Consider the following 24,372-nt stretch of genomic DNA (forward strand, 5'->3'; position numbering starts at 1 on the left):
TTTCAAATTGATCTTTCTACAGGGTGGTTTGAAATGTAGCTTATCTCTTTACAAGGTTAATTATTTCTAGCTTTTCTCTCTACAGAGTGACTTCAAATGTAGGTGAACCCTTTGCAGGATAACTTGCTTCTAGCTGATCTCTCTACTGAGAGAGTTTGTAGTTGAGCTCTTCGCAGGGTTGCTTATTTCTAGCTGAATCACTCTACAAAATGTAGCTGAGTTCTCTCTAGGTGGTTTGTTTCTAGCTGATCTCCCTACGGGTGACTTGTTTCCAACTGAACTGTCTACAGGTGGCTTATTTCTAGCTGATATCTCTACAGGATGATTTGTTTCTAGCTGACCTCTACAGGATGAATTGTTTCTAGTTGATTTCTCTACAGAGTGACTTGTTTCTACCAGATCTCTCTACAGGGTGATTTGTATTGAGCTGATCTCCCCACAGGGTGATTTGTTTCTAGCTAATCTCTATATGGTGAATTGTTTCTAGCTGATTTCTCTACAGGGTGATTTGTTACTTGTTGCACTCTCTACAGGGTGAGTCATTTCTACCAGATCTCTCTACAGGGTGGTTTGTACTGAGCTGATCTCCCTACATTGTGATTTTTTTCTAGCTGATATCTACAGGTGAATTTTTTCTAGCTGATTTCTCTACAGGGTGAAATTTTTCTATCAGATCTATCTACAGGGTGATTTGTTTTGAGCTGATCTTTCTACAGGGTTACTTGAAATGAGCTTATCTCTTTACAAGGTTACTTGATCTCTCTACAGGGTGGCTTCAAATGCATTTGAACTCTTCGCAGGATAACTTGCTTCCAGCTGATCTTTCTACTGATAGAGTTTGTTATAGCTGAACTCTTCATAGGGTTGCTTATTTCTAACTGAAAACACTGAAATGTAGCCGAATTCTCTATAGGGTGACTTGTTTCTAGCTAATCTCTCTACGGGTGGGTTGTTTCCAGCTGAACTCTCTACAAGGTGACTTGAGTACCTGATCTGTCTACAGGTGATATTTTCTAGCTGCATGATCTCTACAGGGTGAATTGTTTCTAGCTGATCTCTACTGAGCTCTTTACAGGAAGACTTGAAATGTAGCTGAACCATCTACAGAGGGATTTGTTTGCTGATGAACTGTCTTCAGGGTCACTTATTTGTAGTTGAACTGAACTCTCTACAGGGTGACTTGTTTGTAACTGAACTCTCTACAGAGTTATTTGTTTTTGATACTAGTTTAAGGGTGACTTGATTGTAGTTGACTCCCTATTGGATGACTTGTTGTTAGCTGAACTCTCTACATGGTGACTTTATTGTAGGTGAACATTCTAATAGGGTGACTTATTGCGCAGCTGAATGTTCTATTAGGATGACTGCACTATTAGAGTATCTCGATCGTGCACTTGTTACACCTAGTTCACTTTCATAGTGTAACTTTTTTTTCTATTTTTTAATAGTGTAGCTCAGTGGTTTTAATCTGATTCCTTGTAAACCACTGAAAGATCGTTCTAAGATGATTTGTCTACCTCTCTACCTGATTTCAGCTGATTCCATTAACTAGTTTACTTGGTAGGTGTGGCAAGTATTACTTTTTTATTAACAAAGCTAGATTGTATGCATTTTACATATTGTTGGAATTTTTGTTAAAACTCCATGACTGTTAGTGCGATTTCTTTCAAACCACAAAAGTTTTGCATTACAAAGGTTACGCAATGTACAGACCGATTTCCAAGTCATTCCTTCAAACAGTGTACCCTGTGGCCGTGACAAAAAAAATCACTATCGAATTTTTCTAAAATCGCGTATAACTCCTATTTTCTTTATCTGATATGTACGAAACTTGGACTGTAAACGTCCTTTATTACATTCTTACTGCCCTCCAAATTTGAGGAAAATCAACTAAAGCATGCACCAGTTATAGAGATTTTTCTAAGGGTTGCGAAAAGAAGAATAAGAAGAAAATACAAAGACACTAAGACTAACTTTGAAGGCGCATGTCTCAGTAATGGCTTGGCAGATTCAACTCAAATTTGAAACTGAAGGTCCCCCCCGAATGAATTACCACAGCAAAAATGGTTAATTTCCGGTCAGGCACTATCAAGTTATCTTGATAGTGCCTGAAAACGGCATCTTAGTGGTTCCTGTAAAATGCACACTTGTCTGTCGTGCACCCATAGTCTACTTGGCCTCATGACATGTGCCTTGATATAATTTGTACATTTACTATAAAATAAGAACTAGTTGAAGTATTTAAAATCCGCTTCATCTTTTTCTTTTTCCTGTGGTAAAGAAACAAAGAAAAGTTAAAGAGGCCCCAAAGCCAGTCATAGGCCGGCTTTGGGGTATACAAATACAAAAAGAAGTGATATCTAATCCAAAACAGCCAAGCTGTAAAAGAAGAGAGCGGCCCCAAAAAGGCTATGGTGAAATAGATGTGAAATCCAAGGTGGCGGCCAAGAAATGGCTGTGATGGTAGGTTAATGGTAAAAATTTTAATAATGACAATTCAGGTGAATTTTGTGTGAAGACAAAGTGGCACCAAATTCACCTGAATTGTTGTTATTAAATTTTTACCATTAACCTAGCATCACAGCCATTTCTTGGCCACCACCTTGGATTTCACATCTTTTTTCAACATAGCCTTTTTGAGGGCCGCACTCTTTTTTACAGCTTGGCTGTTTTGGATTAGATAACATTACTTATGTTGTAACAAAGTAGTATAACGCATTACATGACAAAGTAATGAGTAATATATAACAGATATTACATTTGGAAACTATAGTGGCATTATTTCTTTTTAATGCACGTTGTATACAGCACGTGATTGGCTGCATTTTGGGTCCTTACAGCACTGAATACAACTATACAGGCAAGTGATAGTGTATGGGGAGTACCCTTGAGACCAAGACAACAAAGTATGTTTTGGAGGCTGAACTACACCAGAGAAACACATGTCTCACTCATGTCACTTGTAGTTGTAGGTTGGGAGCATGTATTTAGAAGGTTGGACTTAATTTACAGCTTGTAATGAACAAATGTAGTATGTAATAATATTACTAGTTACAACTTTCAAAGTAATGTGTACTATGTAACCTGTTACTGTTTTTCTGGGAGTAATATGTAACTGTAACATGTTACATTGTATAGAAGTAACTAGTAATATTTAACGAGTTACATTTTTAGAGTAGCGACCCCAACTCTGCTTGTACAGTTCCTGCTGCTGTGGAACTTGTAATTTTGTAACAATAATCTACACTGAGTGCATGAATAGTCCTCTATACCACAAATGTCCTTTGCTGCATTGTGATTGCAAGAGGAGCAGGAACTTCTTTGCTTGTAGCAAGCTTTATCCACACAAAAACAACCAAGCAATGAAAAAATGGTGCAGCTTTTAAAAGCTTGGGTGAGAAAGTTGTGAAATTAAAGGCGGCAGCCATCAAAATGGTGCAATGATGTTAATGCTAATAAATTTAAATAATGGCTGTAACAGTAACTTCATTGACTGCACTTTTGATTTTATAGCCCTTTTCATCCAGGCTTGCTGGGCGATATACCGGTATTGTTAGTAATCTGTGATATTAAAGTCATACTGGTTTTGGTACCGCCTGTTTTTTTTTATACCGCCATACCGTCTGGGCACTATGGCCTCCCTGTGGGCTTGTTTCATTCCATATTTAGAAGGTAACCAGACATGTGACAATGGTTGTAGGCAGGCGCTGATGTAGTCAGCTAACAAAACTATGTAAACAAGTTTGTTTGTACCTGAGGTTTGCTGAGCTACCATGGGTATTTGGTGCTTTTGTTGAGGTAAATGGCAGTTGCTTTAATACTAATGGGTTCTACATTAATACCTCAATATTTATTAATACCGTGATACTTTTTACGGAAGGCATACTGTTTACTATTTTTCAATACCACCCAGCACTAAAATAAAGGCTGCACCACTTTTTTCACAGTTTGGCTGTTTTTGTGCGGATTTCACTTCTTTTTGTGCTTTATAAGGCCCCTAAAACCAACCTATGTATGACTTTGGGGTTTATTTTTACCCACATTTCTTATCTAAACAGAGAGATGCTTGTTATTAAAGACAAAGTTATAAATATTTATTTTATTCACTATTTGAAAATATCATTGTAATACTCTAATAGAGCGTACTTTTATTAGACTTCTAATAGAACACATGTATAACGTTCTAGAATTTCTATTAGTAGAAATGTAAAATGTTTAAAGTTAGGTGAGCTATTAGTCAATAGATAACAGTGGTCCAGTAGTTAAGGATACAGGTGTTACATATTGTCCCTGGTTCGAACCCTAGTAAGCTTTATTTGACTCTTTTTGCCCATTTAGCATCGACTGTTCTATTAGAGTATTTATGTAGCTGTAACTGTATCATTTTTCAAACCATCAAAATGTACTGCTATGATGATCAGCCTATCTACACACCAATTTTTAAACCATAAGCAGTTTACCCTGTAGGCATACTTTTTATGTAAGGTTGATTGCATTCTCCAGCAACTTGTAGGTCTATGGGTTGTAAGACCTGTATATATTATATAGTTATACAACGGCCTCGAGTGCTCTGCCTGATATAAAAGCATGAGCCTGAGGGCCGTTAGGCCCGAAGGCAAGTGCGTTTATACAGGCAGAGCACGAGTGCACGTTGTATAACTGTTATGTACCACTCACCTAATAGGTGGGGAGAGTCTCACAAGACAGCTGTAACACTTATAAAGGCCAGGTTTCTAACATCGATTGTGGGTAACCAAGCCGGACGTTGTGATGACGTTCCCCCTGCAGTACTGCAGCCACCTGAGATATTGAAAGCTAGTACGCTATGGGTTATATCACTAACCTGCATTCGCTGTTCGACTCTCATTATGTAGTGCTCAACATGCCAGCGTGATCACTCAATCGCCATATAGAATAAGCACCAGACTAATCGGCATAGAGATTCCCTCGAGCGAAAAAAAGTAGTTAAATAGACGTTTTAAGTAAACAAAACCCAACTACTAAACGATACTAGTCTAATTCTTACTATTCACACTGGCTAAACTCGAATCTGGTGGCATGACAAAACTGGTTACCACAATCGAACGTAAAGGTTAGTATTATTTAGAATATATTTGTTTTATTGAGTCATTGTCGAAGTGGACTACAGTTTAATCTGGGCTAAGATGGCACCAGACTAGTAAGGTGTATAAGTACGTTTATATATATGTAGACTAGAGTTGTGGCCACCCGTGTTGGCTTTTTCGATCGCCATTGGCTGCTTGTAAACATTATACGTATTGGTGACGTTATGGCCCACAATCGACCTTTACATGTCAGGCTATAAAAGAATTCGAGTGATCTGTGAAGTGTTCTTCCACCTATTAGGTGAGGTGTCGTAGTGGTCTTCGCCACCGGCACTTGTGCTATGCTGCATAAAACCGCAGCCAGTTCAATATCTGTATATTGCACTGCGGTTGGTGCATTATAACTTATAATGCACTCGTTGTGGTCTAAAAAACCACAACCAGTGCGTTATAAGTTATAATGCACTCGCTGCGGTCTGCAGCAGTGCAATATACAAATTATGGCACTGGCGGTGCCTTTGAACTGCCCACGCAGAGTGGTACATATATATATACTACTTTCACACCTCACTTCAAAGGGAAGAGAAGGTATATAAGTGGTATAATAGCACTGCTAGCAGTGCTCAGGAATACAGTAATGAGAATAGGAGGTAGTATACCTCCTATTCTCATTAATGCATTCCAAGCATTCTTAGAAATCATTTGATTTCTTTGATGAAACTGTGTGATCTCCTCTCCTTTAATATAGCGACACTTCACAGGATCGATAGTGGGTTTTAGTTTTTGTAAAGTGAGCCAAGGCATAGATCATGGACTTGGGGAAGAAGATAGTTCATTGTTTTACTGAATGAAGAAGGTCACAGGTTAGTTTATATTAAACATGTTACATTTTTATTATTTTTTTATTTATTGTTACTGGGCAGACGGCAATTGCTGATGCGCCCAGGGGGCGATCAACACCCCCAAAGAAACCACACATACACATAAGATATAAGCAAACAATTAGATGGACAATAAGTAATTAGTAAATGTATCTATGTTCAATAGTCACGTGGGGATGTCCCACAGACACTGGGTGTAGCGCTTAATTGATTTGACTATTAGTGTTAATAGTATTCACTACTTTAGTTTAGAGGTGTACCGATATGGGTTTTTGGCATGTACCGATATCCGATATTGATGCAACCAAAGAAGCCGATTACCGATAGTCGATCGGATATTTGCATTAATATTTTAAGTACACGAAAATGTACAATTACCTACCCTATGTACAACATGTGCATGTATTCATTGCTATACTGTACCTGTGGTGGTATACAGCTTGAGTTTCTGTTGTGCAATCCAGACAATTAGGCACCCACAAATATTTTTATGTATACTCCATGAAGCCTAAAACGGATATTTCTGCATTACTCCGCATTCTAATGGCTTGTGAGGAAGCTGATACAGCAAGTTTCCTTAGTTATCCTGTGACCCTTCTTTTATTACAAAGGTACTCTAATAGACTATAACTGCTTCATTTGTAAAGACTGAACACCAGAATTGCGTGTATTTATATGGCTTCTCGTAGGGTAGCGCTTGTTGCAGAGTGAACAATAAGCCACTGGTACTAATGAACCACATGAATAACGTAGAAAACCAATGCACAATCCGTTTATGTACAAACCATTGCTACTGTATAAATATCGGTAGCGATATCGGTCCTCCTGCTGTTCTGTACCGATACGGATATTGGTAAAAAATGCCATATCGGTGGCCGATATTGTAGCCGATCCGATTATCGGTACACCTCTACTTTAGTTTATTCATGGCTAGTAAAGTAAGTACTTTAGTGTAGTTGAATCGTCTTTACATTGCCGTTTTGACACCTGATGCGATGTCACACACGCGTAGTGACTGGGCGTGGCTCTTAATTGGCTAGGCCATTATAGCGCTGTAAACATATTCACTGCTTTAGTTTATTCATGGCTAGTATAGTAAGTACTTTATAGTGCACTTAAGCTTCATTATGAGCTGTTCAGCCCGTATTTGGGCTTCCTGTGTTTAATTGCGTACCCACAATCGAAGCGATCTGCATGCTCATGACGATACACTTACGTTCGGCCTCTCAGCAGTGCCTTGTCGTCGCTCTTACGACGTTACCCACAATCGAAAGTCTCATGGTCCCATATAAATACACTCGCAAAGCATTCCAGCAGTTTGCATGTACACTTGCAGGTGATTCACCCAAGTAGAATATATTAGTTGTAACATGGGCACTTGACCATGTTACAACTACTACATATGTGTGACCAGATTTTACAGAACCGATCCAAATCGCACATCAGGCAAAATCAAATTAACACCACCAGTGGATAGCTACACTATCGTACTACAAGTTTTGACCCTCAGCAATACTCAAACTACACGAGGCTGGTTTTTACACACGTCTTTTCTGCGTGGTGTGGAGTGCTCAAATGGCGCTTTCAGGCCTTGTGAAGGACCTGGCTTGGCAAGAGTCAGTGGTTTACTGGTGGACAGCCTCATAATGTTGGCCAGACGTGTTCTTTGCTGATTTTGCTACATATCAGCCACCAAGGAGCCAGCACAGCCCTGTAATTTGGTGTCTGGACTCCAATTGTGGTCTGCCTCCATTTTGAGGTCTAACTTTTGCCCTCCCCGCCACCTCCCAGCCTCCACCCCTTTGTGAGCACTCGTGATACTACTTCGCTCGTCAAACTGCTCAGATTTTCTATCTTATTTGGCGGGAAACTGTACAAGCAGCTACAAGTACTGGAAGTGGCTTGAAAGGTAACAGATTGATGCATCTTTTGTGTAAATTTCATACGCGTGCTTGCTATCCTTGGAGAGTTATGCTGGCTTGAATTCTTTAAAACCGTTTATCTCGGAACTTCTAATGTGCGATTTGGATCGTTTTTCCAAAATCCAGTCACATATATATATAAACAAACTAGTGGCAAACATGTCAATATATCTGACAATAATACTGTATGACAGGCATGTCACAAACTTGTCAAAGCACTGTAACTTGTTTACAAACTTATTACTTGCTTGTTTCTGTATTGTCACAGCAATGTACAACCTTTTTTTGTATGGGCCCAATTCTTTCACATTATCATTCTTACTTAAAATACTCTGCAAGGGTACTCAACGTATTACAGGTATTTACAATTGAATTTGTCACCCTTGCAATTGACTGTCCCATTTGCAGTAGAGCTTGTCACTTTTACAGTAGAATTCATCCCATTTGCAATTGAATTAGTCGGTTTTGCAGTTAAATTTTTCACTTTTGCAATAGAATTCATTGCCTCTGTAACAAGATTGGCAACTGCAGTGAACACAAAAACAAGTTGTAGCAGCTGCTTCGTGATCTTGTTGAAGTACAACTGTTGTATAAACAACTCTTTATTAGGCAATAATTCTTCTGCTACAGCTTCTTCAGCAGCATTCACAATTGTGCTTCCCTATTGGTGATGGGTGTGGTCACTCACAAACAAGCTAATCAACTCGAATGGCTTCACCATGTACTGTTGTTTTCCATGGCAAAAATGATCCACCTTGTGATGAGCGGCTGCTTTATTCCAGTGTTATTCTCCATGGCAAAAATGATCCACCTTGGGATAAGCGGCTGCTTTATTCCAGTCAATGTAATTATGAAAAATTCTTGTGCAAATGCAACGAATTCTAATGCAAAGCAACAAATTCTAATGCAAAGCAATGAATTCAATTGCAAAAACTTGTAATATGTATCCAATCTATTCTTGCTATCACATTCATTTGGAAACCCTATATCATTACCTATATTTAACCACAGTTTATTAAGTTCATACCATGCAGAGCAACAACGTTGTTGTGTACCACTGTGTACTTATTGTGATCACATAGCTGCACAAATGTGCATGCGCATAAATCAGAAGCGATGCTATTGCTACTATACACTGCTCATAGTTGGATATGTCAAAGCTGGATAGTACAAAGTACAATAGTAAGGAAACAGTACACTAGTGTTTGTTAACTCTGATAATATTAGCTGATTACTTAACAGCTACTGTACATGATTAACTTGATATACATGTTTAGCATTGTGTAATAGTGTTGTGAAATGGTATGGAAAAACCGATCATTAATTGGTATTTGTCTAGGTGAAGCCGATTATTGGCCAAGAAGCTTTAAACCAGTTTTGTCCACACAATTGGTAAACCATAAATTACCTCTGCTGATAAGTGTTAACATCACACTACCGCATAATAATAAGCATCACCAGCACCTCTTATTATCCTGTTAGCTAACCATAAATGGATTTATAAAAAATAAACAAACTATTTAAAAATAAAAACATGGGAATAGAGATACATGTATCTGAAACAGTAAAGAAACAAGGGTCAAACAAGCCAGCATGATAAACACACAGAGATCTCTATTTGGACTCAAATAAACATTTATACAGAAGCCTTATCTGCACTTGATTAATGGAGAAAATGTTGTATTTTTCCCATAGTTTCTATACTGTATCCATTGAGTCCAAACAGAGATCTCTGTGTTTAACATGCTGACTTATTGACTCTTGTTTCTTTACTTTTAAACCAGAGGCACGCACTTGGTTTACTGAAATTGTTTTCGTAAAAGTGTGTGTGTGTGTACCTATCTATCTACCCATAGATATTAGAGTACTCGGATATCTATGATCTACCTATCTATGTTTGTCTGTACGCACCCACGTGAGCAAAATCATTTAATAATGGTAAAAGTAGCTTTTACGTAAGAAGTAAAAGTGAAATGAAGTCTGTATTAAATTTCTGCACAGGTGAACTTTGCTCTAAGGTGGTTTCTTTTCGGCGGACTGAAATACGGGTGTGGTGACTTTCCTCAGACTACCTTCCCCTTGAGGTTCAGGCATTTAGCAACTGAAAAACAACAGTGCAGGCCTCGTACACTACCAGGAATAGCCTATCGCTTCGAGTTGGAAAGGGGGCCTATCCGTTACGTACACGAACAAAAATGAAGAGCAGCTTTGAGGCTTTGTCGAGAGAATTTGTGGGAAAAAACATGATAGTCACACTATAAAACAGTTTAGAAGATGGTTCTGTGCGTATTATGTTGGTAAAAGCGGTTTGTTTACCAAACGCTTCCTTAGCAGTGCATAGCAACGTAATTGAACGAATTACGAATATTTCCTGAATTACAAAATATGAGAATTAGCTAATGATATTATTGCACAACCCAAAACTACCCTATTGTAAAGTAGTAGTACATAGTTGGTTAATTCATAGTAGTACATACTGTCTATAGTTAATTCCAGATGAGTTAGCTTGCTGCATGGCGCCTGGTTTTTAGAAGTAGTACAACATCAACTTGTTTCAGCAATCTCTATTCCCATGTTTTAATTTTTTAAATAATTATTATTTTCTACACTATTATTCTATAAGGTCAATCATATTCAGGTATATTTCCATGTCCATGTAGGAACTCACTTCATTCAAACTATTCGCATCAGCTCCACTTGACAATAATAGTTCTGCTACTTGTGTGGCACCTTTCTTTGTTGCTAGGTGTAATGGAGTGTCACCTGAACACTATACAATAATGATGACATAATCAGAATTAAGACAAAATTGCACACATGTACAATGAAGCATACATTCTTTTATGTATGGAAGGCCTACACTTTTTATACTGTACTTTGTACAAATGTTCATTTGTCTATCCATCACTCACTATCAATGGCGTATCTACACCCAGGCCTACCTGGGCCTGTGCCCTGGTTAATTTGACTTGAGCCCTGGTAAATGCTTTTCACCATCAGTGTTGAATAACCACAAAACATTAAAGATTGTATATACAATGTTGATCCATGTCAAATCAAGCCTTTCTTCCAGAGGTGAAACACGGTGATCTTGCATTGGTTTCAATTGTGGTATAGCCAATGTAAGGCACTTAATAGAAAGAAGATCTTATGACTACTAACTGCAGCATTGTGACAGAGACTGAATGAATGTTTCATAACGTGGTGAATACCGCCCATTCAAGTTGAGTTTGGATTAAGTAATATATAGTGAATTGCAAAATTCAGATGTTAACAAATGCGGGCAAGTTTTGAGACATGTACCCCATATGGCTGTGTGGTGCCTTGGTAGATGATCGCTGGCTACCGACTAGTCAAAGGTATGGAGTACTTGTTTAGTCAGTGTATGTTTTCATTTATTCTATTTGTAGGTTGACTATTTTAGGTTACAGTTGTCACATGATCGTATAAGTACCTGATGCTTTAAATCAAAGTTTCCTCCAAGTCGAGTAGTATGTGTGAAGAAGATGATAGTGTCAACATTTGTGTCTAGTGATATTAGTTATTTTGCATGCAGTTAGTGTAGGTATAACACATACATAGCGATGCACATCACATTTTAGATGTTATATTGATGTCCATATGCGACCTAATTTTAGAAAACTGTCGATATACACACATTTATCAAAATTCATTTTATTGGTTCTTTGTTGTCTACATGGACAGAGGAATGGATTGGCTAAGTTTCAGCTTCACAAGATAAGCAGTTTGGGAAATACAGCAGTAGACACCTGGACGAGCGAATAAATGAATATGTACAGAAGGCATCGAAAAAATAATCTACAGGCGCTTACATAAACCATCATAACTTACTAATACAATGGTGTATGGGAGTTAAAGTTTTGCTCATTGTATTCACCATGAATTTGTGCATCCACCAAGGTATAGATTTTGCCAAAGATATTCTTCTGCGATCCAGAAGGAACGCGGATTCATTGAAGAAAAATCGTCGTAAATTCTTTTGTCACTGCAACGTAAACAAATGTTCGTAACTCAGACACCTACTTGTGTATGAAGACAAAGCAAGGATTTTTTAACTCCCTGTGAATAGGGGAACACGATGAGGCCCAGGATTATCTACTGGAGAGTCAGTTCACCAAACAGCAAGGCAATAAAAACTTGGGTAAATTTATTTCTGAAGCTTGCATTTTTTACCCGTTGTTTTTTGAATACTTTTATTACAAAAGTGCTATTGTGCGTATATATCGACGGTTTTCTAAAATTAGGTCACATATGAAGATGGACATGTGTATGTCTTTGAGTAGCTTGCCCACCCAGTTCCCAGGTAAAGTAAGAAGTCTAGATACGCCACTGCTCACCATAAGGTAACTGCATTTCCATAAAACTCTTACTGTGACAAATCTATACAGTTGAAGTACTTTAATAAGTATCTAAGTCTTAAAATGTAAAACATGTGGTACAACTACTGTACATTTCTATGCACTATCTACCCATTAAAACACCGTTAAAGACTGTGACTAATTGTCTTACTAAATGACCAGCAGAGAAGGAAAGATTATGCGTCAGAAAATGTTCAAGTGAAATTACTGATGTGCATTGATTCAATGCATTTAAAGCTTCACGTTGCTCATGCAGGCTTCCTTTCTTCTGATTACAGGATTAGAATGGTTGCAAATACCCTTAATTTGGTTAAATAGTTACCGTTTCCTACTATCCAATTGTTGTAGTGGAGTTACACGTACAACCTCCTATATGGTTTCTACATGTGTTAAGGACTTCTGTAGTAATGCATAATGGGGTGGTATATTTAGCAGAATGGCGGAATTGGCAGAAACATCAGAATCATCATTTACAGATTATGGACAGCCTTAGAACACCCATCATAAGTTAGCTACTCACTGTTACATACATAAATAGCAACTGAAGGCTGTCCATTGATGTTGCTCGTATATTACACCAGTAGAACTGTTAAAAGTAACTATTTGTATATGTGTATAGTACATTACTAGCCAAACACTCGCACGCACACACACACACACACACGCACGCAAAGCAAAAACAAAGCCTTCAGCTGCCAAGCTGGCACGGTCACGTCTACTCAGCGAACCAGCACTGGAACACTTGTACACTACTCAGGTACTAGGAGTCAGTGCAGGCAGACAAATCCTCCTGGGGCAGGACTAGTAACCTGCAGGAGGAAGGGGCTGTACTGTGTCCCACAAGTGAAGGTGTAGGCTCCCAGACCAATGATCTAGCCACTGGGCTACTAATATAGCTGTATTTTGCATAGCTGCCATAGGCTTTGCTTTGCATTGTGTGTGGCTGTTTGTGTGTGTGCGTGTCTGTTAATTGGAAGGTGATGATCAACAAATCATCAGATCAATTGATGAAGCTAGAGATAAGACTGCAGTCTAAGAATTGATTGCCACAGATGATGGTAAGCTGCAAGAAGACAGAAGTTACAAATACCACGAACTAGCTTCAATTATGGCACGAGTTCTATGTAACTGCATTTATATCTAATCCAAAACAGCCAAGCTGTAAAAAAAGAATGTGGCCCTCAAAAAGGCTATAGTGAAAAAAGATGTGAAATTCAAGGTGGTGGCCAAGAAATGGCTGTGATGGTAGGTTAATGGTAAAAATTTTAATAACGGCAATTCAGGTGAATTATTGTACCACTTGGTCTTGGCACAAAATTCACCTGAATTGTCGTTATTAAAATTTTTACCATTAACCTACCATCACAGCCATTTCTTGGCCACCACCTTGGATTTCACATTATTTAGCAACAAAACAAGAAGGGATCACTGGGGTGGTAATGTAAACCACAAATCCCTATTTTGACTCTGTCATAAATCTTTACTTAGTCATTTTGAGGTGAGTCAAAATAGGGATTTGTGGTTTACATTACCACCGACAGAGTCAAAATAGGGATTTGTGGTTTACATTACCACCAACAGAGAGTCAAAATAGGGATTTGTGGTTTACATTACCACCCCAGCGATCCCTTCTTGTTTTGTGGCTTTTTTCAGCGACGATCCCTATTCCTATTTTAAAATTTCCAATTTTTTATTCATCTAGTTTGTGTACTTTTTATTAATTCAGTAATGGATTATGAAGAAGACTGTTATGAATTGTGTAATTTTGCATTCTGCATACTAACACCGTCAACATTTCAGTACACACATGAAACTGATCAAATTGCAATGTGCATACAGACTGAGAGTCTCCTAATATGAGCTACAATGTACATTACTGGTGCCTTTAATAGCTGTCAAATTCAGTGCAAGGATTGTTGTTATACACTTGACTGCATTATAGATCAGGGTGAACTCCCTTCAGACTGGAATAGGGTATATGTAACACCAGTATACAAGAAAGGCCCGTGTACTAATCCATCGAACTATAGACCTATATCATTGACTAGTATTTGCTGCAAGTTGTTGGAACACATCATCTCCTCAGCAATATCTTCTCACTCTATTGACTACAATATCATGTGTACAAATTAAATTGGATTTCTTTGATTGATAATGAAATCTGTGGTGAATAGTGTAATTTTGCATTCTGCATAGTAATGCTGTTAACGTTTCAGTACAAACATGAAACTGATCAAATTGCAATGTGCATACAGACTGAGAGTCTCCCAATATGAGCTACAATTTACATTACTGGTGCCTTTAATAGCTGTCAAATTTAGTGCAAGGATTGTTGTTATACACTTGACTGCATTATTAGAGTATTTACATGACTGCTCTATTAGAGTATTTAATCTGAATAACCCGCCCACGTGCAATAATCACGGAGCGAAAAAACCACCTTGCAACAAACAAAGTCATCAGCCCAGATTAAGCTTCCTGGCCTATACTGAGTTTAATAAAGACAGATTCTATTAGCCACAAGTAGCGCACACCAAAAAACTTAACTCTGAGTGCGATCGTGTATGGCTTCTCGAGCGTAATGGCATTTTGGAAAGAAGAAACGGCCCGGTTTGGGCTGTTCCCATCCGAAAATGAAATCAAAATAGGTCATGGACATGAAGAAGGACTCGGTAAGCATGGCTATATAGTTTTTAGCACGAAAAAGTGGATAACTTTTGCTGTACATGAGTGAAACAAAATAATATTATGAATAATAAGAATAATAATATGAACAAACTGGCATATTTCAGTTTTGTCTGAAATACACATACTGTTTCCTTTTCACTTGATACTTACCAGTGGACCAATATTCATTGCAAATAACCACCAGAGGGTGGTTTTGAGTTGGAGGATGCTTTCCAAGGTAGTTTTTAGGCATGCGTTCTATTAGAGTTTTTGCAAAAAACATGGGCGATCCCTATTATGAACCCACTATCGTGGTTCATGATACATATATTGATTACAGAAATCTCCATTGTGGTTTCTTTGTAACTGAACACTCTACAAGGTGACTTCTTCTAGATGCTCTCTCTACAGGGTGAATTATTTGTAGCTGAACGATCTACAAGGTAACTTCTTCTAGCTGATCTCTCTACAGAGTGATTTGTTTGTAGCTGAATTCTGTACAGGCGATTTGTTTGCAGCTGAGCTCTTTACAGAATGGTTTCTTTGTAGCAGAACTCTCTACAAGGTAACTTCTTCTAACTGATCTTTCTACAGGGCAATTTGCTTGTGGCAGAATTTTATACAGGGTGATTTCTTTGCAGCTGAACTCTCTAGATGGTGGTTTCTTTGTAGCTGAACTCTCTACAAGGTAACTTCTTCTAGCTGATCTCTCTACAGGGTGATTTGTTTGTAGCTGAACGATCTACAAGGTAACTTCTTCTAGCTGATCTCTCTACAGGGTGGTTTGTTTGTAGCTGAATTCTGTACAGGTGATTTGTTTGCAGCTGAGCTCTTTACAGAATGGTTTCTTTGTAGCTGAACTCTATAAAAGGTAACTTCTTCTAACTGATCTTTGTACAGGGCAATTTGTTTGTGGCTGAATTTTCTACAGGGTGATTTCTTTGCAGCTGAACTCTCTACATGGTGGTTTCTTTGTAGCTGAACTATCTACAAGGTAATTTCTTCTAGCTGACCTCTCTACAGGGTGATTTGTTTGTAGCTGAATTCTGTACAGGTGATTTGTTTGCAGCTGAGCTCTTTACAGAATGGTTTCTTTGTAGCTGAACTCTCTACAAGATAACTTTTCTAGCTAATGTCTCTACAAGGTCACTAGTTTGTAGCTGAACTCTCTACATGGTGGTTTCTTTGTAACTGAACTTTCTATAAGGTGACTTCTTCTAGCTGATCTTTCTACAGGGTGATTTGTTTGTAGCTGAACTCTCTACAAGGTAACTCCTTCTAGCTGATCTCTCTACAGGGAGATTTGTTTGTAGCTGAACTCTCTACAGGTGATTTGTTTGCAGCTGAACTCTCTAAATGATGGTTTCTTTGTAGCTGAACTCTCTACAAGTTAACTTCTTCTAGCTGATCTCTCTACAGGGTGATTTGTTTGTAGCTGAACTATCTACAAGATAACTTCTTCTAGTTGATCTCTCTACATGGTGATTTGTTTGTAGCTGAATTCTGTATAGGTGATTTGTTTGCAGCTGAGCTCTTTAAATAATGGTTTCTTTATAGCTGAACTCTCTACAAGGTATAACTTCTTCTAGCTGATGTCTTTACAGGGTCACTAGTTTGTAGCTGAATTCTCTACATGGCGGTTTCTTTGTAACTGAACTCTCTACAAGGTAACTTTTTCTAGCTTATCTTTCTACAGGGTGATTTGTTTGTAGCTGAATTCTGTACAGGTGATTTGTTTGCAGCTGAGTTCTTTAAAGAATGGTTTCTTTTGTAGCTGAACTCTCTACAAGGTAACTTCTTCTAGCTGATGTCTCTACAGGGTCACTAGTTTGTAGCTGAGCTCTCTACATGGTGGTTTCTTTGTAACTGAACTCTCTACAAGTTAACTTTTTCTAGCTTATCTTTCTACAGGGTGATTTGTTTGTAGCTGAATTCTGTACAGGTGATTTGTTTGCAGCTGAGTTCTTTAAAGAATGGTTTCTTTTGTAGCTGAACTCTCTACAAGGTAACTTCTTCTAGCTGATGTCTCTACAAAGTCACTAGTTTGTAGCTGAGCCCTCTACATGGTGGTTTCTTTGTAACTGAACTTTCTACAAGGTGACCTCTTCTAGCTGATCTTTCTACAGGGTGATTTGTTTGAAGCTGAACTCTCTACAAGGTAACTTCTTCTATCTGATCTCTCTACAGGGAGATTTGTTTGTAGCTGAACTCTCTACATGATGGTTTCTTTGTAGTTGAACTCTCTACAAGGTAACTTCTTCTAGCTAATCTCTCTACAGGGAGATTTGTTTGTAGCTGAACTCTCTACATGATGGTTTCTTTGTCTCTACAAGGTAACTTCTTCTAGCTAATCTCTCTACAGGGAGATTTGTTTGTAGCTGAACTCTCTACATGATGGTTTCTTTGTAGCTGAACTCTCTGCAAGGTAACTTCAGTCTTCTAGCTAATCTCTCTACAGGGAGATTTGTTTGTAGCTGAACTCTCTACATGATGGTTTCTTTGTAGTTGAACTCTCTACAAGGTAACTTCTTCTAGCTAATCTCTCTACAGGGAGATTTGTTTGTAGCTGAACTCTCTACATGATGGTTTCTTTGTCTCTACAAGGTAACTTCTTCTAGCTAATCTCTCTACAGGGAGATTTGTTTGTAGCTGAACTCTCTACATGATGGTTTCTTTGTAGCTGAACTCTCTGCAAGGTAACTTCAGTCTTCTAGCTAATCTCTCTACAGGGAGATTTGTTTGTAGCTGAACTCTCTACATGATGGTTTCTTTGTAGTTGAACTCTCTACAAGGTAACTTCTTCTAGCTAATCTCTCTACAGGGAGATTTGTTTGTAGCTGAACTCTCTACATGATGGTTTCTTTGTCTCTACAAGGTAATTTCTTCTAGCTAATCTCTCTACAGGGAGATTTGTTTGTAGCTGAACTCTCTACATGATGGTTTCTTTGTAGCTGAACTCTCTACAAGGTAACTTCTTCTAGCTAATCTCTCTACAGGGAGATTTGTTTGTAGCTGAACTCTCTACATGATGGTTTCTTTGTAGTTGAACTCTCTACAAGGTAACTTCTTCTAGCTAATCTCTCTACAGGGAGATTTGTTTGTAGCTGAACTCTCTACATGATGGTTTCTGTGTCTCTACAAGGTAACTTCTTCTAGCTAATCTCTCTACAGGGCGATTTGTTTGTAGCTGAACTCTCTACATGGTGGTTTCTTTGTAGCTGAACTCTACAAGGTGATTTCTTCTAGCTGAACTATCTCTTTCCATAGTTGCACGAACTCCCTACAAGGTAACTTCTTCTAGCTGATCTCTCTACAGGGAGATTTGTTTGTAGCTGAAATCTCTACAGGTGATTTGTTAGAAGCTGAACTCTCTAAATGGTTTTTTTGTAGCTGAACTCTCTACAGGGTGACTTGTGTGTAGCTGATCTCTATACAGGTTTCTTGTTTCTAGCTGATCTCTTGAATTCTATTCAGGGTGACTGCTCTATTAGGATGACTGCTCTATTAGAGTATCTCGATCTCGCACTTGCTGCACCAAGTTGGATTTCGTGTTATAACTCCGTGGCCTTAAGTCTGATTCTTCTACACCATTGATGAGCCTTTTGAGATGATTACTCCATCTGTACAACGATTTTCAAAGCATTACCCCAAGCGGTTTATCTGGTAGGCGTGGCAAGCAGTCGTTTTTTTATTAGCTAATCTCGATTGCGTAATTGTTACACACTGTTGGTTTTTTCATTGTATCTTCCTGTTTTTTAGCTCGATTTCTTTCAAACCACAAAAGGTTTGAGGTTCAATAGTTAACCTATTCACCCACCGATTTTCAGCTTCTTCCCATACGCCGTTTACCCTGTAGGCGTGACAACATATTGGTGTTATTTTTCGTGAATAATTGCTCATAACTCTTTGTCTGTTTATCGTATTCCAGCCAAACTTGGTACCGAGATGCGCCTTTATATCCCCCTTCTGTGTGCCAAATTTCAAGGCAATCGGATGTGGCGTTCGCGTTTTATAGCAGTTTTTGTAAGTGTGCGACAAGAAAAAGAAAAAGAAGAAAAAAAAAACGAAGAAACTGAGCCAATTTTTGAAGTCGCATATCTCGGGAACGCGTGAAGCGATTTAGCTCAAACGTGGAATGTGGAGTACTGCAGTTGGAGGGCATGTCCACAGCAAAAATCGTCTTGTTTCATCTAGGAGGCACAGAGCTACGGAGGTGCGAAAATTGCGTTTTATTCCTTCCTGTCAATATACTCACGGGTGTTATGCGCCGGCTTCTTGGGTCGCACGACACACTACCGTGTGTCTTGATATATATATATATATATATAGATACTGTTCTAGCTCTGTGGTGCAAGTTGCTATTTCAATCTAACTTTTAAAATGATGGACCAATCCATCACCATACTTGTTTTGCAACTAGTCTACAAATGCAACTAGTTTTTGGCCAAAACTAACCCCTTTTAGCACACAATGATCATGACATTAACATAAATGCTGCAGTATCATTTGAGCTTAAAACTGAACTTCAAGGGATTTGATAGTGCAAACTCCAGAAGCTGCTAGATTTAGATAAATGTAGCATGGGATTTGATCAAGTAAGGGAAAAGAAAACAAATAGCTCTCAGATATGTGAACGTTATAAATGCTAAGAAATTCACTATTATTGTTTTACTTGCAAAAGAAGCATTTCAACCAAAAAATCAAGCAGAGCCTAAAATATTTGACAGAAAGGTTGTTTTCAGAATAGATTTTCAAGTAATGATGTTTATACAATCTAATCCAAAACAGCCAAGCTGTAAAAAAGGTGTGCGGCCCTCAGAAAGGCTATGGTGAAAAAAGATGTGAAATCCAAGGTGGCGGCCAAGAAATGGCTGTGATGGTAGGTTAATGGTAAAAATTTTAATAATGACAATTCAGGTAAATTTTGTGAAGCGGCACAAAAATTCACCGAAAATTTGGTGCAATTGGTACAATTTGGTGAATTTGGTGAATTTGGTACAATTTTGTACAATTTGGTACAATTTTGTACAATTTGGTACAATTTACCAAATTTGGTGAATTTGGTACAATTCAGGTAAATTTGGTGCAGCTGAGCTCTTTACAGAATGGTTTCTTTGTAGCTGAACTCTCTAAAAGGTAACTTCTTCTAACTGATCTTTCTACAGGGCAATTTGTTTGTGGCAGAATTTTATACAGGGTGATTTCTTTGCAGCTGAACTCTCTACATGCTGGTTTCTTTGTAGCTGAACTCTCTACAAGGTAATTTCTTCTAGCTGATCTCTCTACAGGGTGATTTGTTCGTAGCTGAACTCTCTAAAAGGTAACTCTTCTAACTGATCTTTCTACAGGGCAATTTGTTTGTGGCTGCATTTTCTACAGGGTGATTTCTTTGCAGCTGAACTCTCTACATGGTGGTTTCTTTGTAGCTGAACTCTCTACAAGGTAACTTCTTCTAACTGATCTTTCTACAGGGCAATTTGTTTGTGGCAGAATTTTATACAGGGTGATTTCTTTGCAGCTGAACTCTATACATGGTGGTTTCTTTGTAGCTGAACTCTCTACAAGGTAACTTCTTCTAGCTGATCTCTCTACAGGGTGGTTTCTTTGTAGCTGAACTCTCTAAAAGGTAACTTCTTCTAACTGATCTTTCTACAGGGCAATTTGTTTGTGGCAGAATTTTATACAGGGTGATTTCTTTGCAGCTGAACTCTATACATGGTGGTTTCTTTGTAGCTGAACTCTCTACAAGGTAACTTCTTTTAGCTGATCTCTCTACAGGGTGGTTTCTTTGTAGCTGAACTCTCTAAAAGGTAACTTCTTCTAACTGATCTTTCTACAGGGCAATTTGTTTGTGGCAGAATTTTATACAGGGTGATTTCTTTGCAGCTGAACTCTCTACATGCTGGTTTCTTTGTAGCTGAACTCTCTACAAGGTAATTTCTTCTAGCTGATCTCTCTGCAGGGAGATTTGTTTGTAGCTGAACTATCTACAAGGTAACTTCTTCTACCTGATCTCTCTACAGGGAGATTTGTTTGTAGCTGAATTCTGTACAGGTGATTTGTTTGCAGCTGAGCTCTTTACAAAATGATTTCTTTGTAGCTGAACTCTCTACAAGGTAACTTCTTCTAACTGATATTTCTACAGGGCAATTTGTTTGTGGCAGAATTTTATACAGGGTGATTTGTTTGCAGCTGAACTCCCTACATGGTGGTTTCTTTGTAGCTGAACTCTCTACAAGGTAACTTCTTCTAGCTGATCTCTCTACAGGGTAGTTTCTTTGTAGCTGAACTCTCTACAAGGTAACTTCTTCTAGCTGATCTCTCTACAGGGTGATTTGTTTGTAGCTGAACGATCTACAAGGTAACTTCTTCTAGCTAATCTCTCTACAGGGTGGTTTCTCTGTAGCTGAACTCTCTAAAAGGTAACTTCTTCTAACTGATCTTTCTACAGGGCTATTTGTTTGTGGCTGCATTTTCTACAGGGTGATTTCTTTGCAGCTGAACTCTCTGCATGGTGGTTTCTTTGTTGCTGAACTCTCTACACAGTAATTTCTTCTAGCTGATCTCTCTACAGGATGATTTGTTTGTAGCTGAATTCTGTACAGGTGATTTGTTTGCAGCTGAGCTCTTTACAAAATGGTTTCTTTGTAGCTGAACTCTCTACAAGGTAATTTCTTCTAGCTGATCTCTCTACAGGGAGATCTGTTTGTAGCTGAACTATCTACAAGGTAACTTCTTCTAACTGATCTTTCTACAGGGCAATTTGTTTGTGGCAGAATTTTATACAGGGTGATTTCTTTGCAGCTGGACTCTCTACATGGTGGTTTCTTTGTAGCTGAACTCTCTACATTATGGTTTCTTTTTAGCTGAACTCTCTACAAGGTAACTTCTTCTAGCTGATCTCTCTACATAGAGATTTGTTTGTAGTTGAACTCTCTACAGGTGATTTGTTTGAAGCTGAACTCTCTAAATGATGGTTTCTTTTTAGCTGAACTCTCTACAAGTTAACTTCTTCTAGCTGATCTCTCTACAGGGTGATTTGTTTGTAGCTGAACTATCTACAAGATAACTTCTTCTAGCTGATCTCTCTACATGGTGATTTGTTTGTAGCTGAATTCTGTATAGGTGATTTGTTTGCAGCTGAGCTCATTAAATAATGGTTTCTTTGTAGCTGAACTCTCTCAAGGTAACTTCTTCTAGCTAATGTCTTTACAGGGTCAGTAGTTTGTAGCTGAATTCTCTACATGATGGTTTCTTTGTAACTGAACTCTCTACAAGGTAACTTTTTCTAGCTCATCTTTCTACAGGGTGATTTATTTGTAGCTGAATTCTGTACAAGGAGATTTGTTTGTAGCTGAACTCTCTATGATGGTTTCTTTGTAGCTGAACTCTCTGCAAGGTAACTTCTTCTATTGATCTCTCCACAGGACGATTTGTTTGTAGCTGAACTCTCTACATGGTGGTTTCTTTGTAGCTGAACTCTACAAGGTGATTTCTTCTAGCTGAACTATCTCTTTCCATAGTTGCATGAACTCCCTAAAAGGTAACTTCTTCTAGCTGATCTCTCTACAGGGTGACTTGTGTGTAGCTGATCTCTATACAGGTTTCTTATTTCTAGCTGATCTCTTGAATTCTCTTCAGGATGACTGCTCTATTAGGATGACTGCTCTATTAGAGTATCTCGATCTCGCACTTGCTACACCAAGTTGGATTTCGTGTTATAATTCCGTGGCTTTAAGTCTGATTCTTCTACACCATTGATGAGCCTTTCTAAGATGATTACTCCATCTGTACAACGATTTTCAAAGCATTACTCCAAGCGGTTTATCTGATAGGCGTGGCAAGCAGTCGTTTTTTTATTAGCTAATCTCAATTGCGTAATTGTTACACACTGTTGGTTTTTTCGTTGTATCTTCCTGTTTTTTAGCTCGATTTCTTTCATACCACAAAAGGTTTGAGGTTCAATAGTTAACCTAATTACCCACCGATTTTTAGCTTCTTCCCATGCGCGGTTTACCCTGTAGGCGTGACAACATATTGGTGTTATTTTTCGTGAATAATCGCTCATAACTCTTTGCCTGTTTATCGTATTCCAGCCAACGTTGGTACCGAGATGCGCCCTTATATCCCCCTTTTGCGTGCCAAATTTTAAGGCTATCGGATATGGCGTTCGAGTTTTATAGCAGTTTTTGTAAGTGTGCAACAAGAAAAAGAAAAATAAGAAGAAAAAACGAAGAAACTGAGCCAATTTTTGAAGTCGCATATCTCGGGAACGCGCGAAGAGATTTCGCTCAAATTTGGAATGTAGAGTGCTGCAGTTGGAGGGCATGTCCACAGCAAAAATCGTCTTGTTTCATCAAGGAAGCACAGAGCTACGGAGGTGCGAAAATTGCGTTTTCTTTCTTCCTGTCAATATACTCACGGGTGTTACGCGCCGGCTTCTTGGGCCGCACGACACACTACCGTGTGTCTTGATTTAGTACATGCATTAAAGGTATAAATCTTTTACCTAGTATATGGCAGGATGTTTGGTACAATGATGAGGGTAGCAGTGCATAGGTCTAGAAGAATAGGTTTAATTTCAGCTTACACTCTGGTAACTTCTTGTAAATTATAATTCTAATGCTGGATGTTCTATTAGAGTGGTTGACTGTTCTATTAGAGTATTTCGATTTTAGCAACTTCTAAGGTAAGACTTACTCCAAAAGTATAATCTTGAACCCCTCTTAGTAATTCTCGGATAAGGTTAGTTATTCCCCTTGCTCTTTCCATCTTTTCATTACCATACATGTGTATAAAATGCATCTGCACCTGTACTACAGCTTCTGGAAGCTTCCTCATTGTAATATTTTGTAGGGGGGTGCTTCAGCCCCCCAAACACCCCCCTAAATCCGCCCTTGTAACATCCTTTAACATGTTATGTGATGAACAACAAGGTTTCCGTCACAAAAGGAGTTGTGAAACACAATTAATTTCCATGGTAAATAACTTTGCCAAGTGTTTGAATCAAAAGGGCCAATGTGATGTACTTTTACTTGACTTCAGTAAGGCCTTTGATAACGTTCCACATTCCCGACTCTACCTCAAGCTTCAACATTATGGGATTGATGGATGTATCCTATTGTGGATTAAGTCCTTTTTAACTTGCAGATCCCAGTATGTAGTGCTAGAAGGGAAAAATAGCTACTCTAAACAAGTTCTCTCTGGTGTAGCCCAAGGTACTGTACTCGTACCACTTCTGTTTTACTGTATATAAATGATCTCCCTGCTTGTGTCAATAATAAGATTAAATTGTATGCAGATGATGTCCTACTGTACTCCTACATACATTCCGAATCTGATTGTATAGCCCTACAACAGGATCTTGACAAACTTATTGAATGGACTCATACTTGGCTGATGGAATTTAACATTAAGAAATGTGAACACTTGAGAATTACCATTAAAAGAAATCCCA

General features: G+C 38.4%; 1 protein-coding gene across 1 annotated transcript in view; it reads right to left on the minus strand.

Annotated features, from left to right (window-relative positions):
- LOC136259455 (ankyrin repeat domain-containing protein 65-like) overlaps window positions 1-24,372 on the minus strand; it is an 86,066-nt gene that overhangs the window by 47,341 nt on the left and 14,353 nt on the right. The window contains exon 6 of the mRNA XM_066052939.1: window positions 10,538-10,639. Within this exon, the coding sequence (XP_065909011.1) occupies window positions 10,538-10,639 (102 nt within the window). The remainder of the gene's footprint in view (window positions 1-10,537; window positions 10,640-24,372) is intronic.

Source organism: Dysidea avara, chromosome 6, assembly GCF_963678975.1.
Source record: "Dysidea avara chromosome 6, odDysAvar1.4, whole genome shotgun sequence".
NCBI classification, from domain to species: Eukaryota; Metazoa; Porifera; class Demospongiae; order Dictyoceratida; family Dysideidae; genus Dysidea; species Dysidea avara.